The sequence below is a fragment of the Phocoena sinus genome, chromosome 1 (genome assembly GCF_008692025.1).
Source record: "Phocoena sinus isolate mPhoSin1 chromosome 1, mPhoSin1.pri, whole genome shotgun sequence".
Classification (NCBI taxonomy): domain Eukaryota; kingdom Metazoa; phylum Chordata; class Mammalia; order Artiodactyla; family Phocoenidae; genus Phocoena; species Phocoena sinus.
The window spans coordinates 102,255,395-102,271,014 of record NC_045763.1 but is presented as its reverse complement, the minus strand read 5'-3'; the positions used below and the strand labels follow the sequence as shown (position 1 = coordinate 102,271,014).

The window sequence follows — 15,620 nt, the reverse complement described above, 5'->3', positions numbered from 1 at the left end:
GTCAGTCTTTTTAATCTCCTTCAATCTGGAATAGTTCCTCAGTCTCTCCTTGATGTTTGTGACCTTGATAGTTTTTCTTTTGGTCCTTCAAGTGAATAGTGGCTCAAGCAGAAGTTTAATTATCACTCTCATAAATTCCAAAACCAATGGTCCTGATCAGTAGATAGTGATTCAAGATTCCATGCTTCTTCCATATTGCAGCTTTGCCATCTTCTTAATGTGGTTTCCAAATGACCTTGAAATTCTGAAGATTGGAGACATGCTATTTTGTAGAATATCTCTCAGTTTGTGTTTATCTGATGTTTCCTAATGACTAGATGCAGGTTATACAATTTTAGCAGGAATGTAAAAGAATTATGTTCTGTGTTCTCATGCCATCCTAATATAGTTTTGATTTGTCTCATTACTGGTGGCTTAAATTCAATTTGTGATTAAGGCAGTGTCTGCTACTCTTCTCCACTAAAAAGTTACTCTTTTCTTTGTAATTAATAAATATTTTGTAATATTTTGACACTACGTTAAGTATATAAATGAGATACTAAATTATGCAAATATGTAAACTTTGAGGATATGTTAATAAAATTTCCTCAACAAACTTGCGATTTATTTATTTCTTTTCATCAGTTTGGATTCATGGTTTCCTATTTTATTCAGTGGGTTATAATCTGTTTCTATCATTACTTATTTTGATACTCAAATTGTTCCAGATTTGGCTACTCAAAACTTATTAAAGCTGGCTTTTCTTACCTTTTAACGTGTTACCATCATTTTATGAAGACTTCCTTACCTGCAACAATAAAATATTCCCGGCTCATCTTCTGTTTTCTCTGCTGTAGGCTTGGAATCAGCCATTTCACCAAAGGGCTCTAGTTCTTTTTAAAAGAGAAGGGTAAAAAAAAAAATAAATAAATAAAATAAAATAAAATAAAAGAGAAGGGTATTTAAGAGCTAGGATCTGGGTGCTAGGTGTATTATTATTATTATTTTTAGCAGACTTCAGGTTTTACTGTGAAAAATTACAAAAACAAAAAATTTCTGCTTTTTAAAACCTGTGAAGTTTTAGAATTGTAAATGAGGGGCTGTGAATCTCTAACATCTACTTTAATTTTATTTTTTTAATTTAATTTTTTTACTGAAGTATTGTTGATGTACAATATTTGCTAGGTGTATTTGTTGCTATTGGGGTATTGTTGCTCCCAAGCCTCTCAGTGGAGAGACCTAAGGAATATATGTTCTATGTACACACATATACGTAAATATGTAAAGGGTGGCAGAATATGCCACCCCAAAATGTGCTAATATGGCCTAAGGATTATTTTGAACAAAATGTTCTTAAAGAACAGCAGGTGCAGGAAGGGTGTTCTGACTTCCCCTTTTCTACCTGAAAGCAGGAGATGAAACCTCCATGTAAAAGATGTATTCCTTATACCAGGAGGAAAGACACATTCTTATCACCAGAGATAGGGAGTCGATGCTGAGAAAATTGTATACAACAGACCTTGTTAAAATAACTCTTATCTTCCTTTAGTCTCCCCATATATTTAAGTTACTCTTCCACAATTGCCTCTCTTTGTTCAACTTAATATATAAGCCCTTAGGTTTCATCATTGCTTTGGGTCATTTCCTTATGAGGGCTCCCAAGTCACGTAAAACTTATATTACATAAATCTGTATGTTTTACTCCTCTTAATGTTTTTTTAAAAAATATTTATTTACTTATTTATTTAGGCTGCCCCAGGTCTTTGTTGCGGCATGCAGGATCTTCAGTTGCGGCATGTGTACTTCTTAGTTGTGGCATGCAGACTCAGTTGCAGCATGTGGACTCTTAGTTGTAGCATGCAAACTCTTAGTTGTGGCATGCATGTGGGATCTAGTTCCCTGACCAGGGACTGAAGCCAGGCCCCCTGAATTGGGAGCGTGGAGTCTTACCCACTAGACCACCAGGGAAGTCCCTTAATCTGTCTTATGTCAATTTAATTCTCAGGCCCAGCCAGAGACCTTAAGAGGGTAGAGGTAAAATTTTTGCTTCCATTATATATACATACATATACAATTATACATTTGTCTCATTTATGTATTTATTTCTGTAACTATCTCTATATATTGACACCCATGAGGACACACAGATACCACAATTCCAACCCAGCATTGCAGAGTTTGTTCTAGTTTTCTCTTTCCATATTTGTAACTGAGGAGGATGTCCCCACCCCACCAAGGCTCTGACACATTACGATGGGTTCCATTCCTGCACTGATGCCCTTCTTAACCCTCTTGGGCTACCCTATGCTGGGCTAACCCCTGCCCATGCAAAGCTGTTCTCCCATTGGATGTCTTCCTGACCCTGCTCAGAGTCTAAAACCCTACACTGGGCCTTCCTGCTACACAGATGCCTTCCCCATCCATCGTGGGCTCTGATGCCAGGGCCAGGCCATCCCCCTGTGCTGGCCACTCTCCTCACCCTGTGCTGGCTCTGATGTCCCATGCTGGGTGTCCCCACTCTTCTCTGGCTTTGACTGTCTGTGCTGGGTGATAATCCCCTGCATGGACACACTCTTCACCCTGCTTGTTCTCCAAACTCCTGATGGCCCAACCTCCCATGTAGAAGCCTCTCTTCATCCTGCAGAGGCTGACCCCTCTCCCCAGGGGGAAACCCTCCTTAGTCTCTGACTCTGCCCTTGAGCACAGCTGCTCTCTCTCTCAGGCACAAATACCCCCCTTGTTGATCCCACTTAATGGCTTCTGGGCAGAATCGCTGGGGGAGGGAAAAGAAACGGGTAAGAAGAAGAGCTCAGTGACTGTTTTTCATATTTATCAGTTATAATAGACAATGCTGATTGCCTTCACAATAACTCTTCTTTCCACCATCTTTTGTTACTTGCAGCCAAAAGAATTCTAACTGCCCAACTAACCTTACTGATGCCCCTCTCTCAGCATACAGCCTTGCTTCTTTCTCAGAGGCTACACAGGCTTTTCCTACTCTTCTATCCACATCCCCTAAGGCACAAAACTACCTACATGTCCACAGTACTCTATCTTCCTTCCCATAATTTCCAGGCAGTGATATTCTTTCTCTTATTCCAAGGCTAATTTACCCATCATGTTTCTATATACTATTTTCTCCCAGATTCTTAGGGAGTCTGCTTTGGTAAAAGTTTCCTTTATTTCCTTATTTTCAAATTCTGGATTATTATTTCTTTTCTTTAAGCAGAAAAATGGCCAAGTCTCTTCCTTCTTATAAACAAAGATAAACCTTCCTCTGATCAGAAAACATTTAATATGTACATTTTTTTTGATCCAATATAATTCTGCTTCTAAAAATCACTTATTGGGACTTCCCTGGTGGTCCAGTGGTCAAGACTCCACACTCCCAATGCAGGGGGCCTAGGTCAGATCCCTGGCTGGGGAACTAAGATCCCACATACTGCAACTAAGCCTGTGTGTCGCAACTAGACAAGCCTGCACAGCCAAAATAAATAAATTCATTTAAAAAATCACTTATTAATTTATTGAATATTTATGAGCACCCATGTGCCAGGTACCATGAATAAAATGATAAGCAGAAACAGATATCATCCCTGATTTCATGGAGCTTAATGAGACAAATATCAATCAGATAATCACACTAATGGATGCATTATTGCAAATTGAGACCTTAATGATAAAGTGAAATATTATGTACTCATATTTGTTGGTCCCTATTCCACTCTTTCCATGCATTAATTTAATCATAAATAATGTATTATACGTACTATAATATGTATATAGTTTTATTATGCCCACCACTATTATGCCCACTTGCAGAAATGAAACTGAGTCAGAGAGAGGTTAAGTAACTTGTCCAAGGTCATACAGCCAATAAGTGATAGAGTTGGAATTGAAACCCAAATTGTCTGGCCCCTGCTCTTAACCATTATGCTATACTGGTCTTACAAGTAGCTATGAAGAGGGATCTTTTTTTTTTTTTTGATTAAAAAAAAATTATTTATTTATTGTTTCTGGCTGCATTGGGTCTTTGTCGCTGTGCATGGGCTTTCTCTAGTTGCAGCGAGCAGGGGCTACTCTTTGTTGCAGTGCGCGGGCTTCTCATTGTGGTGGCTTCTCTTTTGCAGAGCACGGGCTCTAGGCATGCGGGCTTCAGTAGTCGTGGCATGTGGGCTCAGTAGTTGTGGCTTGTGGGCTCTAGAGTGCAGGTTCAGTAGTTGTGGCACACAGGCTTAGTTGCTCCATGGCATGTGGGATCTTCCCAGATCAGGGCTCGAACCCGTGTCCCCTGCACTGGCAGGTGGATTCTCAACCACTGCACCACCAGGGAAGCCCGAGGAATCATTTTTTAGTTTTATTTTATTTTTTATTTTTCTCTGCCTTGAGTCTTCGTTGCTGCTCACAGGCCTTCTCTAGTTGGGGTGAGCGGGGGCTACTCTTCGTTGCGGTGCATGGGCTTCTCACTGTGGTGGCTTCTCGTTGCAGAGCACGGGCTCTAGAGCACAGGCTCAGTAGTTGTGGCACACGGGCTTAGTTGCTCCACAGCATGTGAGATCTTCCCAGACCAGGGCTCAAACCCGTGTCCCCTGCATTGGCAGGCAGATTCTTAACCACTGCGCCACCAGGGAAGTCCCAGAAAGAGGGATCAATGAGGATATCCAACAAAGAAAACTGATCTAGACAGGAGCTTTCTGAGGAAGTACTGCTTGAGCTCAGACCTCAAGTTTGAGTAGGCATTAACTCTGAAAAGTGGGTGGTGGTGGTAGTAGGAGAAGCAATCATTTCACCTAGAGGGCAGAATGTGCAAAGGCCCTGAGGCAAGAGGGAGCATGGCACAGAGAAGAAACTGAAAGGTCAATGTAGCCAGAATGTAGAAAGCAAGGGAAAAGTGGGACATTATATGGCTAGAGAGGTAGTCTAGGCCAGATGAAACGGGGCCTTATTGGCCCTTAGGGATTTTGTTTTTCATCCTAAGAGTAAGAGAAAGCCATGAAGATAAGGATTGGGGAAGCAGGGATCAGTTTTCTTTGAAAAGATTACTCAACTCCAGTTTAGACAGTGAATTATAGGGGAGTCACAGTACATGTGGAGATGAGGCTTGTGATATCTTGAGGGTGGTAAGTTGACTTAGGGTGGTGACAGTGGAAATGGAGGGATGTGGAGAAATATTTTGAAAGTCAAATTGACAGGACTGGGTAAAAGATTAGATATGAGTGGTGGGAAGTTGTAGGTTTTAAGGACGACCCCCTCCTGTATGTAATCTGTCAATAAAATCAGTTAATGTATCTTCTAAATATCTTTCTTTCTAGCTCAAAACACCATTTATTGAGATAGAGAATGTGGAAGAAGATAAGGTTTGGGGAAAAGATTACTGAGTCTTGGACGTGCTGACTTTGCAGTGCCTTTGAGACATTCACGTGGAGATATTAACTGACCTGGGCTAAAGTCATACACTTGGCAGTTATTATATGGATGGCAAATGAAGCTGAAGCATGGATGAGTTTGCCTAGGGGAAGAAAACTGATTGAAAAGAGAAGGGGGTCTAGAGCTGATATTTCAGAAAGCCCAACACTGAATAAGTCTGAGTACAGCAAAGTGCTAACTTTGTAGGCCTGTACTGATCAAACCCTGCACATTCCAAAGAAAGGCTTGTTTTTAGAACTGTTCTTGATTGACTCTTGGGAGATGATAACCTCTGAGCCCTTGGAATACTCTGCCTGTAAGAATGGTTTGTATGCCTGAGGCCTTGGGCCACACTGTATCACTTTGACTGAATAGTTTAAGCTATCAATGTGATTTATGCTGATCATCTGTTTTAGTATGCCTGAGGCCTTGGACCATGATGTATCAGTTTGACCTCTGTGGGCTGGAATTTGAGCAGCTGAGGTCAGTTATGTGGGTTATCCATGCCTATGTGACAGACCTTCCCCCAAAATAAAAACCCGGTATACCAAGGCTTGGGTGAACTTCCCTGTTTGGCAACACTGCACAAAGGTGTGGTCACACATCATTGCTGGGAGAATTAGTGCCTGTGCAACTCCACTGGGAGGAGACACCTGGAACCTTGTGCCTGTTTTCTTCTGGAATTTTCTCCATGGACCTTTTACCTTTGCTGATTTTAATCTGTATCATTTCACTGTAATACACCATAACCATGAGCATACCAACTTTTCTGAGTCCTATGAGTTCTTCTAGTCTGTTTTTGGGGACCCTGACACAGTATGTAAAAGAAAAACAGCAGTCCAAGAAGTAGGAAGAAAACCACCAGAGTATGGTGTCATGAAAGCCATGGAAGTAAGTGATTCCAGTAGGGGGAATTGTCAAAGGTGTGAAATCCCATGGAGAAAACAAGTAAGGTTAGGAATAAAATATGTCTACTGGATTTAAAAAACATGGAGGTCCTTGATGACCTTAGCAAGAGCTGTTTTAGTAGAGTGATGGAAATGGGAAGCCAGGCCAGAGTAGACTGAGGAATAAGTGGGATGTGAGGAAACAGAGAACTTTAGACAGAGAAACAAATTTGAAAAAAAAGATTGCAGGTTAATTTACCTTTATTTATAGTAGCAAAATACATCAAACATAATCTAGTTCTTTAATAACCTAATAAGAACCCTTTGAATTTATATATTAAAAATTTTTACAATGGGTATACTTGTTGAATCAGCAATTCTATCTTTAGGAATAGTCATAAAAAATAACTATAGACATGCAAAGTATTATTCATCACAATGCTTATCACAGTATTGTTTATAATAGCAAAAAGTTGAAAACAACCTTATTGTGTAAGAACAGACAGCTAATATATTACAGTACACTCACATTATGAAGTCTGTTTATTGTCTAAATTGGAATGTATCTTACTGGTTGCAAGAATTAGAGATAATGTGTATGAAATCACTTTGTAAACTGTAAACTGCTGTTCAAATGTCCTGTTTATTACTGGGATTAACAATGTGCCCCCAGAAGGCCTTAGAAACATAGAAAAGCCAAAGAGCTAGCAATTAGACTCAGAACTCTGCCATTTGTCCCTCTTTTCTTGGTACTAGTGATTCTCAAACTCAGACAACTTGGCACCTGGAAGTCAAAGGGCGCTTTGCACAACATCATGAAATTCTGAGAAGTGAACTTTCTTTTTTCTAAGATCTTGTTTTTAATTATCTTAAGCCTTATGATCACAAAATCTACAAATTTGTGCCGATGGTGTATCTCCCCTACTTTAATTGTCTAATGAGTTTGCAAAGACACCATTACCAATCACATATATACAGGAGTTTTATAGTTTCATGTCATTTTGAATAGCTGTTTAAAGACAATCCTGAATTATAACTCAGTCTCACTCAGATAGTAAAGGATTTAAAAGCAAAGTTTAACTTGCTATTATATCTTGTCACACTAACTTTTAAAAGCCTCTGACCTTATAGATCATCTATAAAATGGGAGAAGTGTTAAATATTCTTTGATATTTTACATAAACCACACTAAAATGCCTTTCGTTAAGTAAAAGGCAACATTTTACTTATTTATTTATTTTTCTCTTTCCTTTTTGGACGCACTGCGTGGCTTGTGGAATCTTAGTTCCCAGACCAGGGACTGAACCTGGGCCCTCGGCAATGAGAGCGTGGAATCCTAACCACTGGACTGCCAGGGAATTCCCAAAAGGCAACATTTTGGATACAGGGAATTTTGGATTGGCATAGTTAAGACCAAAAAGATAAAATGGATATTTCTACCTTGTCTTCAGCCCTTTAAAGCCTAATGAACACAAGCTGAAATGCAGGTGAGTCTTGCTCAATTGTATGAGACAACAAAGCGATTTTCCCAGTATTTAAATATTATACTCAAATAATCAGTTCTATAAATCTAAATTAAAACCAATATCCTACAGGTTTTGAGATGGCATTCACCATCTTTGTGAGAAGTTCGATATTACCAATCAAGTCTGATTATATCTTTGGAAGAGGGAAACAGTGACAGTACTTGCTGAACTGGAATTCCTATCAAAATTCAAAAAGCTCATCATATTAATTTAACCACAGCCAATCTTATTTAAATCAGGACTATCCAAAAAAAAATTCTGTCAGCCACTCATGATCTGAATTCTGGTATATGAGATCAATTTAAATATGTTACACATAAAAGAAGTTGAGACATTTCTGTTTTGTGAGAAAATAAGGCAGTGGGCCAACTATTACTCATTAGAAGCTTTGAGATAAGCTATCAAGTCTGCCCTTTCTGTCTTCTTCTTAATGCCAGCAAAGATCATTTTTTTCCAGGGATGTACTTCTTAGGATTCTCCAAATACATTTCTCCCCAGGTGATGCCCTTGTTCTTGTTGGCATCAGTGTAAGAGAATCCCAGGGGCCTGACCTGTTTTCCATCCAGGACCATTTATTATGCTTGCCTTACTTTTCCATGGTGTGGCACTGGCATATTTCTGGACAAAAATCTTGCCCTTCTCAACATCACCCATTTTAATTTTGGTTTTTTGACATGTGCTTTAGGAAGGTCCTTGCTCTGAGGTTGGACTTCCTGCTAAGTGCAAGGATATGCTAATCCAAGGTACATGTGCTTATGTACCTGTGTTCAGAGAAGTGAACTTTAAATCACAAGATGTCCCCTTTATATCCCCTGGCCTTACCCACTCATGATTGCTAATATGGCACATTAACAGAAATTCCCCAAATCTTTTTTTTTTTTGGCTGTGCCATGTGGCTTGTAGGATCTTAATTTTCTGACCAGGGACTGAACCTGAGCCTTTGGCAGTGAAAGCGTGGAGTCTTAACCACTGGAATTCCCCAGAAATGCCCCAGATCTTAACCGCAGCTCAGCATTCCTCTGCTGGTCCTCATGACCTCTTCCATTCCCGCTGATGGCCGTAGTTGCTCTGTCCAAGAGTGGCAGAACCAGCCATTGCAAACCTTCACCCTATTCTTGGGCTACTCTGCCTCACTGTTGCCAACCTGCTGTGCTCTCACCATTGCTCACCTAGCTATGTCATTCCCAGTGCTCTTTCTCTTTTCTGGACAATTGTAAAGTTCTTTTCACTTCTGGTTACCAGCAATATCAGGGCAGTTTTCTCCATAGCAGAGCTACTAGGCATCTACTGATAGCTCTCCTTTATTTCAGAACTGTGTTTTTCTTATAATGTTTGGGCAAGCTGGTCAGGGGTAAAAGATAGCCTAGGTTAGGGGAATGGCTGGATCCTTACACTCGCTGCTCAGTTCAGCCCACAGAATGGTTTCTCTTCTTGAGATTTTTCTCTGAGGTATCTTTGTTTCTCCCTCCAGTTCTGTTCCCTTCATGAACCTTTAGGTCTGTCTACTTTTACATTCATTTCATGTTTACCATGCGCCAGGTAGAGTTAGCACTTTACAAATATTTAATTGTCAACCTTGAAGTAGATCATACTAGTAACAAAAGCCCTTTTACAAATGAGGAAACTGAGGCAAGCGAAGTAAGTTACCCCAAATCACACAGCTAGTAGGTGGTGGAACGAAGCTTCAAACTAGGCATTCTGGCTCCAGCACAGACTCAACCTCCATGCAATACAGTCTCTTCATCAGACAGGTTTATCCATATCATACGTCAGTCTTATGATTTCACAGTTTCTCCTAAATGATTTCTGGGTTTCCATTGCAAATTGAGAATGTAGCTGATTCAGTGTCCCCAAGTACTCCATGACAATTTAATTCCAGGCACTGCATTCTCAGAGCACACAGTAAATTATATTGGTGGGGGGACAGTTTGCTCTCTATAAAATTATATCGTTTTCAAAAACAACACTTTTGGGCTTCCCTGGTGGTGCAGTGGTTAAGAATCTGCCTGCCAATGCAGAGGACACGGGTTCGAGCCCTGGTCCGGGAAGATCCCACTTGCTGCAGAGCAACTAAGCCTGTGCGCCAAAACTACTAAGCCTGTGCTCTAGAGCATGTGAGCCACAACTACTGAGCCCATGTGCCACGACTACTGAAGCCCACGCGCCTAGAGCCCATGCTCCACGAGAGAAGCCACTGCAATGAGAAGCCCGTGCACCACAACGAAGAGTAGACCCCGCTCACCGCAACTTGAGAAAGCCTGCGCGCAGCAATGAAGACCCAATGCTGCCAAAAATAAATAAGTAAATAAATAAAAATTTTTAAAAAGTGTTAAAAAAAACAAGCAATTTTTTTTTTTTTTTTTGCGGTACGCGGGCCTCTCCCGTTGCAGAGCACAGGCTCCAGACGCGCAGGCTCAGCGACCATGGCTCACGGGCCCAGCCGCTCCGCGGCATGTAGGATCCTCCCGGATCGGGACACGAACCCGTGTCCCCTGCATCGGCAGGCAGACTCTCAACCACTGCGCCACCAGGGAAGCCCAACAAGCAATTTTATACTAGATTTTTATAGTATTTATTTATTTTTTGGCTGTGCAGCGCGGCATGTGCCGAACCCATGCTCCCTGTAATGGAAACATGAAATCCTAACCACCGGACCATCAGGGAATTCCCTTGTACTAGATTTTAATAAAGGCAAGTCGTAGCAGGCATCAAAAGCTTAAGAAAAATGCAAGGAAACAAAGATTTTGGTTGAGAAATTTGGTCCATTAATTTGTTTTTTTGAAGTGAATTTGGAGAAAAGTCTTTATTTGCTCTTTATTATATATACACCTTATTTTTCACCACCTGTACAGATACCACCCTGGTTCAATCCACCATTATTCCTCGGCTGAAATATTATTGTATTAGCAACCTAACTGGTCTTCCTTCTTCCACTCTGACCCCCTACAAGTGATTTCTACAGTAAACAGCCACAGTGACTCTTTTCACAACTTTGGGTCTTTGATCAAAACTCATCCAAGATTTCCTATCTCACTCAGCATCTTAAAACTGGAGTATGAGTATTCGGGTACTACAGTGGAGGAAATTTTTCCAAAGGGTACACAAGGATAGTTTTAAGAGATTTAATTTTATATTAATTCATATATATATACACATATGTATACATGCATTTTTTAATGCAGTGCTTATGTCAATAAAAATGAAAAATGGAATTGATACAGGACTTTATCTCTTCCTAGTAATGTTATATACATCCATGCCTACACAAACTAAAAAAAACTATGTCATCTCATTAAAAGACAGTCCCAATTAACATTTTACTTTTCATGTTTAATATTTATTTAATGAAACAGAACATTTTTGATCATGTACTTTTAAAATGGATGATGATGTTTGTTAAACTACTTGTTTACTTTTCCATTGGACAGATTTAAAAGTAATGTGACAATTAAAAAATGTTGGTATTGCAAAATGTCAGAAATGGCACTCTTTGCAACTATTTACACTGCTGATGAAAAATGTTAAGAATCAACTTATAATGTTCGAGGGAGAAAATAGTTTTTCTAAGTTCTTTTCCCGGGCACAGAAGTTTAAAAAGTTGAAGGCCATTTCTGTATATGACCTGGCTCCTTTACTATTATGTCATATTCTACTACTCTTTCCCTCTTCAAGCCACTCCAGCCACACAGACTCTTTGCTGTTCCACTTACAAGCCAAGACTGTGCCTCAGGCCCTTTGTACTTACCGTTTGTTCCTCTGCCTGGAACACTCTTCCGCAAGAGAACCACAAGCTTGTTCACCTATGAGCCGAGGCCTTCCCCAATCATCTCTAATCTCTTTTACTCTGCTTTTTTTTCTTCATAGCATTTATCACTCCCTGCATATATTTATGTCACTCTTCCTCCAGACTGCAAACTCCTTGAAAGTAAGGATCTCCTTTGTTCTTTGCTGTAATCCTATCATCTCTAAAACACTACCTGACTCATAGTAAGAGGTCACTATTTTTGAACGAATAAATAAAAAATGCTTCGAGGTGGTTTAAGGACTTTTACCAGCTCAAGGATAACGGTTTCTTGGGAACGCTGTCAGAAGAGGAAAGCACTTCACAATCCTAACATTAAAACAGCCGTAGTACTTGTTTCTCAATAAAGACCCTTCCTGAAAGCTTCTATTACCGACACTGTTAAGGCATTTGCAACCCAACTCCCGCCAGGGCACTAAGTGAGACTCTCAGGACATAATACTGGTTAGATCGTGACTCCCCAAACTGACGCACATCAGAATCAGCCAAAGCGCTTTCAACATTCATGAGCTCACCCCCACTTCCTGATGTAGGTCTGGGGTGTGGTCCTGGAACAGCTCTGCTTTGAAAAAGCTTCTCAGTTGATTGGTTTTCTGAAGCGTAGCAACGTCAGAGAATCAATCACCTTAAGAAGCTAAAAATAGCTGCTAAAATAGCTGTTTTTCCTCATTGGGTCTTTTCAGCCTATTTCTGGCACGCCACCAGTTAAAAACAAAAATCCTCACTTTACTGCTCCCCTGAGACACAACCATCCAAAGGAACGCGGCCAGTTAAAGCACAGAGACCCAGTAGGTCGGCACCTCGGAGCCAGGAGGCCAAGGCGTCTGACCCCGCGCCGAATGAGGTTTCGGCGGAGACGCGCCCGCCTCTGGGGACCTCGCCGCCAGAGAGACACTCCGGCCTTCCACCCTTGCCCGCTCTTCCCCGCACCATCGCCGCGGCCGAACTCTTAACCACCCAGACCAAAGGTAGTTAAGCGTCAAGAGCCTCTGACTTTAAACGCTCACTGCGAGCCGAACTGCAACGGGGCGGACTCCACGCGCCGGCCACGGAGGTCAGGAAGGGCGGCCAGGACGTCTGCGCGCCCGCGCCCCAAGTTCCCGCCTCCCTCCGGAGGACGTCCGTGCGTACGTGCGCGCGCCGCGCCCGCCCTCTTGCAACCGTGCGACGCGAGGGTGGGGGCGCCGCGTGCGCGCGCGTTCTCGTTCCTTCGTTCGCTTGCCTGCTCGCTCTCGGCGGCCGATCTCGTTGCGGCTGCGGCTGGGGCTGGGGGCGGCGGCGGCGGCGGGCGGCGCGGGGCGGTCCGGCGGGTTCAAAGAGGAAAACATGGCGGAAAACAAAGGCGGTGGCGAGGCTGAGAGCGGCGGCGGGGGCAGCAGCAGCGCGCCGGTAACTGCCGGGGCCGCCGGGCCCGCGGCGCAGGAGGCGGAGCCGCCTCTCGCCGCGGTGTTGGTGGAGGAGGAGGAGGAGGAAGGCGGCAGGGCCGGCGCGGAGAGCGGCGCGGCCGGGCCCGACGACGGGGGGGTGGCCGCGGCCTCCTCGGGCTCGGCCCCGGCTGCCTCAGCCCCTGCAGCCTCAGTGGGCCCTGGAATTCCCGGGGGGGCGGTATCGACGCCGGCCCCAGCTCCGGCTTCGGCTCCTGCTCCGGGTCCCTCGGCGGGGCCGCCAGCCTCGCTCCTGGACACCTGCGCCGTGTGTCAGCAGAGCCTGCAGAGCCGGCGTGAGGCGGAGCCCAAGCTGCTGCCCTGTCTTCACTCTTTCTGCCTGCGCTGTCTGCCGGAGCCCGAGCGCCAACTCAACGTGCCCATCCCGGGGGGCAGCAACGGCGACATCCAGCAAGGTGAGCGGGAGGCCCGGCCCGAGGTCTGGGCCGAAGGGGATTTGCGGTGCCGAGGAGGATCTGGGTACGGAGGTGTTCGGGCCCGGGGCTGCTCGGACCGGCGTAATCCTAAGGGGTCTGAGGTGAAAGACACGGCTCCTGGGACAGTTTCCCGAGAAGCTGGACCTCCAGAGATACGGGGAGGGTGAAGGGAGGGGTGCCGGCTGCGAGAGGCTGGGGGAGGGGACACCGGCTGCAGGGGAGGTTCGCGATGTGCGGATACGGGCCGGGAAGGGGTGGACTCTGGCCGAGCGCAGGTTCGGGAGCGGGTGGAACGGACTGTGAGAGAATAGGGGGTCTGGGAATCCGCTTGTGAGAAGCATTTTGGAGGGAAGGCCTAGGCGCGAGAGGTGTTGAGGTAGTAGTTCAGAGATAAGGGCAGTGAAGATGAATTGCCTTAGAGGGAGAGGATTTGATCTGTTCAAAGCTAGGGGAAAGAAGGACTAGGGAGGTTAAAGGGCATTAGAGAATTTGGGGCTACGAGAAGCCGTCTGGTAGAGAGTAATTTTAGGATGACATTGAGAAGGAGGAACTCTGGAAGCAAAATAGCTGTGAGGGGCCTGCATGGATAGGGAAAAATCTTAAGGTTTAGGGGTGAAGGAGAAATGAACTTTGAAGGGAATTGGGGGTTAGGGAGAGCTGGGCATGAATTTCAGTTCCTTGTACATTAATGAACACTTAGTGTTTCGGATACTGTGCTAGAATTGGATAAAATACTCAATGAGGACCTCATTCACAGTCCAACATAGGGGAAACAAACATAAGGTACAGCAGTGGAGGTGGGTCCTTGGTACAGTGGTTGTGGCACAATCAAGAGAAGGTCAAAGAAACTTCACTGAAAAGGAAACCCTTGAGTAGGTTTCTTGAAGGGTGAGTAGCTCCCTGGGTTGGAGAGTTTTCAGGGCACAGGGCACCTTACACATCCCTGGAGCTAAGCGATGTGTAAGGTGATTGGTGGAAATTAGGTTGGTTTGATGGGCTGAATAGGTAGGGGGTCTGCAGTGCCTTACCTGAAACCCTTGAGACCAGGTGTGTTTTAGACATCAGAATAGGTTGGAAATTTTTCTTTTTCCTGGTAAGGTCTCTAACACTACTGCAGGGTCTGGGTTAACAACTCATTATCAAATATTAATGTTTCTGCAGTGAAGTATGTGAATATCATTATGATGGGATAGACCAATAACCTCTTGCAATTCAGAGTGGGTTTTGTTGCAGAATTATGAAAAAACTTTAAAATTTCAAAGCTTTTGAATTTTGGAACTTCAGGTACGGAAGGGATTGTGGACTTGTACTAAAGGGTTTGGGATTCATCCTGTAGAATGTATCCTGTACAGTGTAGATAGATTAAAGGGAGTCCCTAACAGATTTTTGTATCAGGAAGATAAAAGGATCACATTTATGATCTAGAAAGATCACTTGGGGGCACATTGAAGGGTAAGGGAAGAAAAGATCCAAGGCAGGGCCAGTTAGGAGAATCCTGGCAGTAATTTAGGGGAGAAATTAGCATTTGGAGTAGATAGTAAAGGACTGATATAAGGTGTTAAAGAAGGAAGTGTTTTGGTATGGGGGAAAGGTATGGACTTTGGGAGAAACATTTGAGTTTGGATGCCTACTTTGTCACTTCCTACTTGTTACTTGGACAGATTAATTTTACAAGGACAAAATTACCTACCTCATACAGTTATTGATAGAATGAAGTGTGTTAAGTGACTAGTACATGCTAGTTATTAGTGAAATGGCAGCTAGTTTATTATTAGTGGTAACTAATTGTAAGTAGCTGTGGGAATGGATATGAGAGGCCAATTGAGACTGGAGTGAGAGAGACACACGTGTCTAGGCCAAGTTCCAGGTTTCTTGTTTGGTGGGTGGCAATGTTATTAATGCAAATAAAAGAATTCAGGCACAGAAGCAGGTGTGTGTGGGGTGGAGGGAGGATATAGTTATTTCAGTTTTGGGTTTGAAGTATTACTGAGATCTACAGGTAAGAATGTTAAGAGTAATGGTTTGATTGATGGAGAAGATTCTAAATGATAATGGGTATATAGAGGGTGGATAATGGGTGTATAACTAACTGCTCATGGCCTCACTGAATGTAGTAAGACATGTAGGATTCAGTGTTCTTGTGGGAACCTGGATTAGGT

At 43.3% G+C, this 15,620-nt stretch overlaps 1 protein-coding gene across 2 annotated transcripts in view; it reads left to right on the top strand.

Annotated features, from left to right (window-relative positions):
- The first annotated feature begins 12,817 nt into the window (after positions 1–12,817).
- TRIM33 (tripartite motif containing 33) overlaps positions 12,818–15,620 on the top strand; it is a 150,791-nt gene continuing 147,988 nt past the window's right edge. For both annotated transcript variants that reach the window (XM_032624972.1, XM_032624971.1), the window contains exon 1: positions 12,818–13,440. In XM_032624972.1, coding sequence (XP_032480863.1) covers positions 12,927–13,440 — 514 coding nt within the window. In that variant the 5' untranslated portion in view covers positions 12,818–12,926. The remainder of the gene's footprint in view (positions 13,441–15,620) is intronic.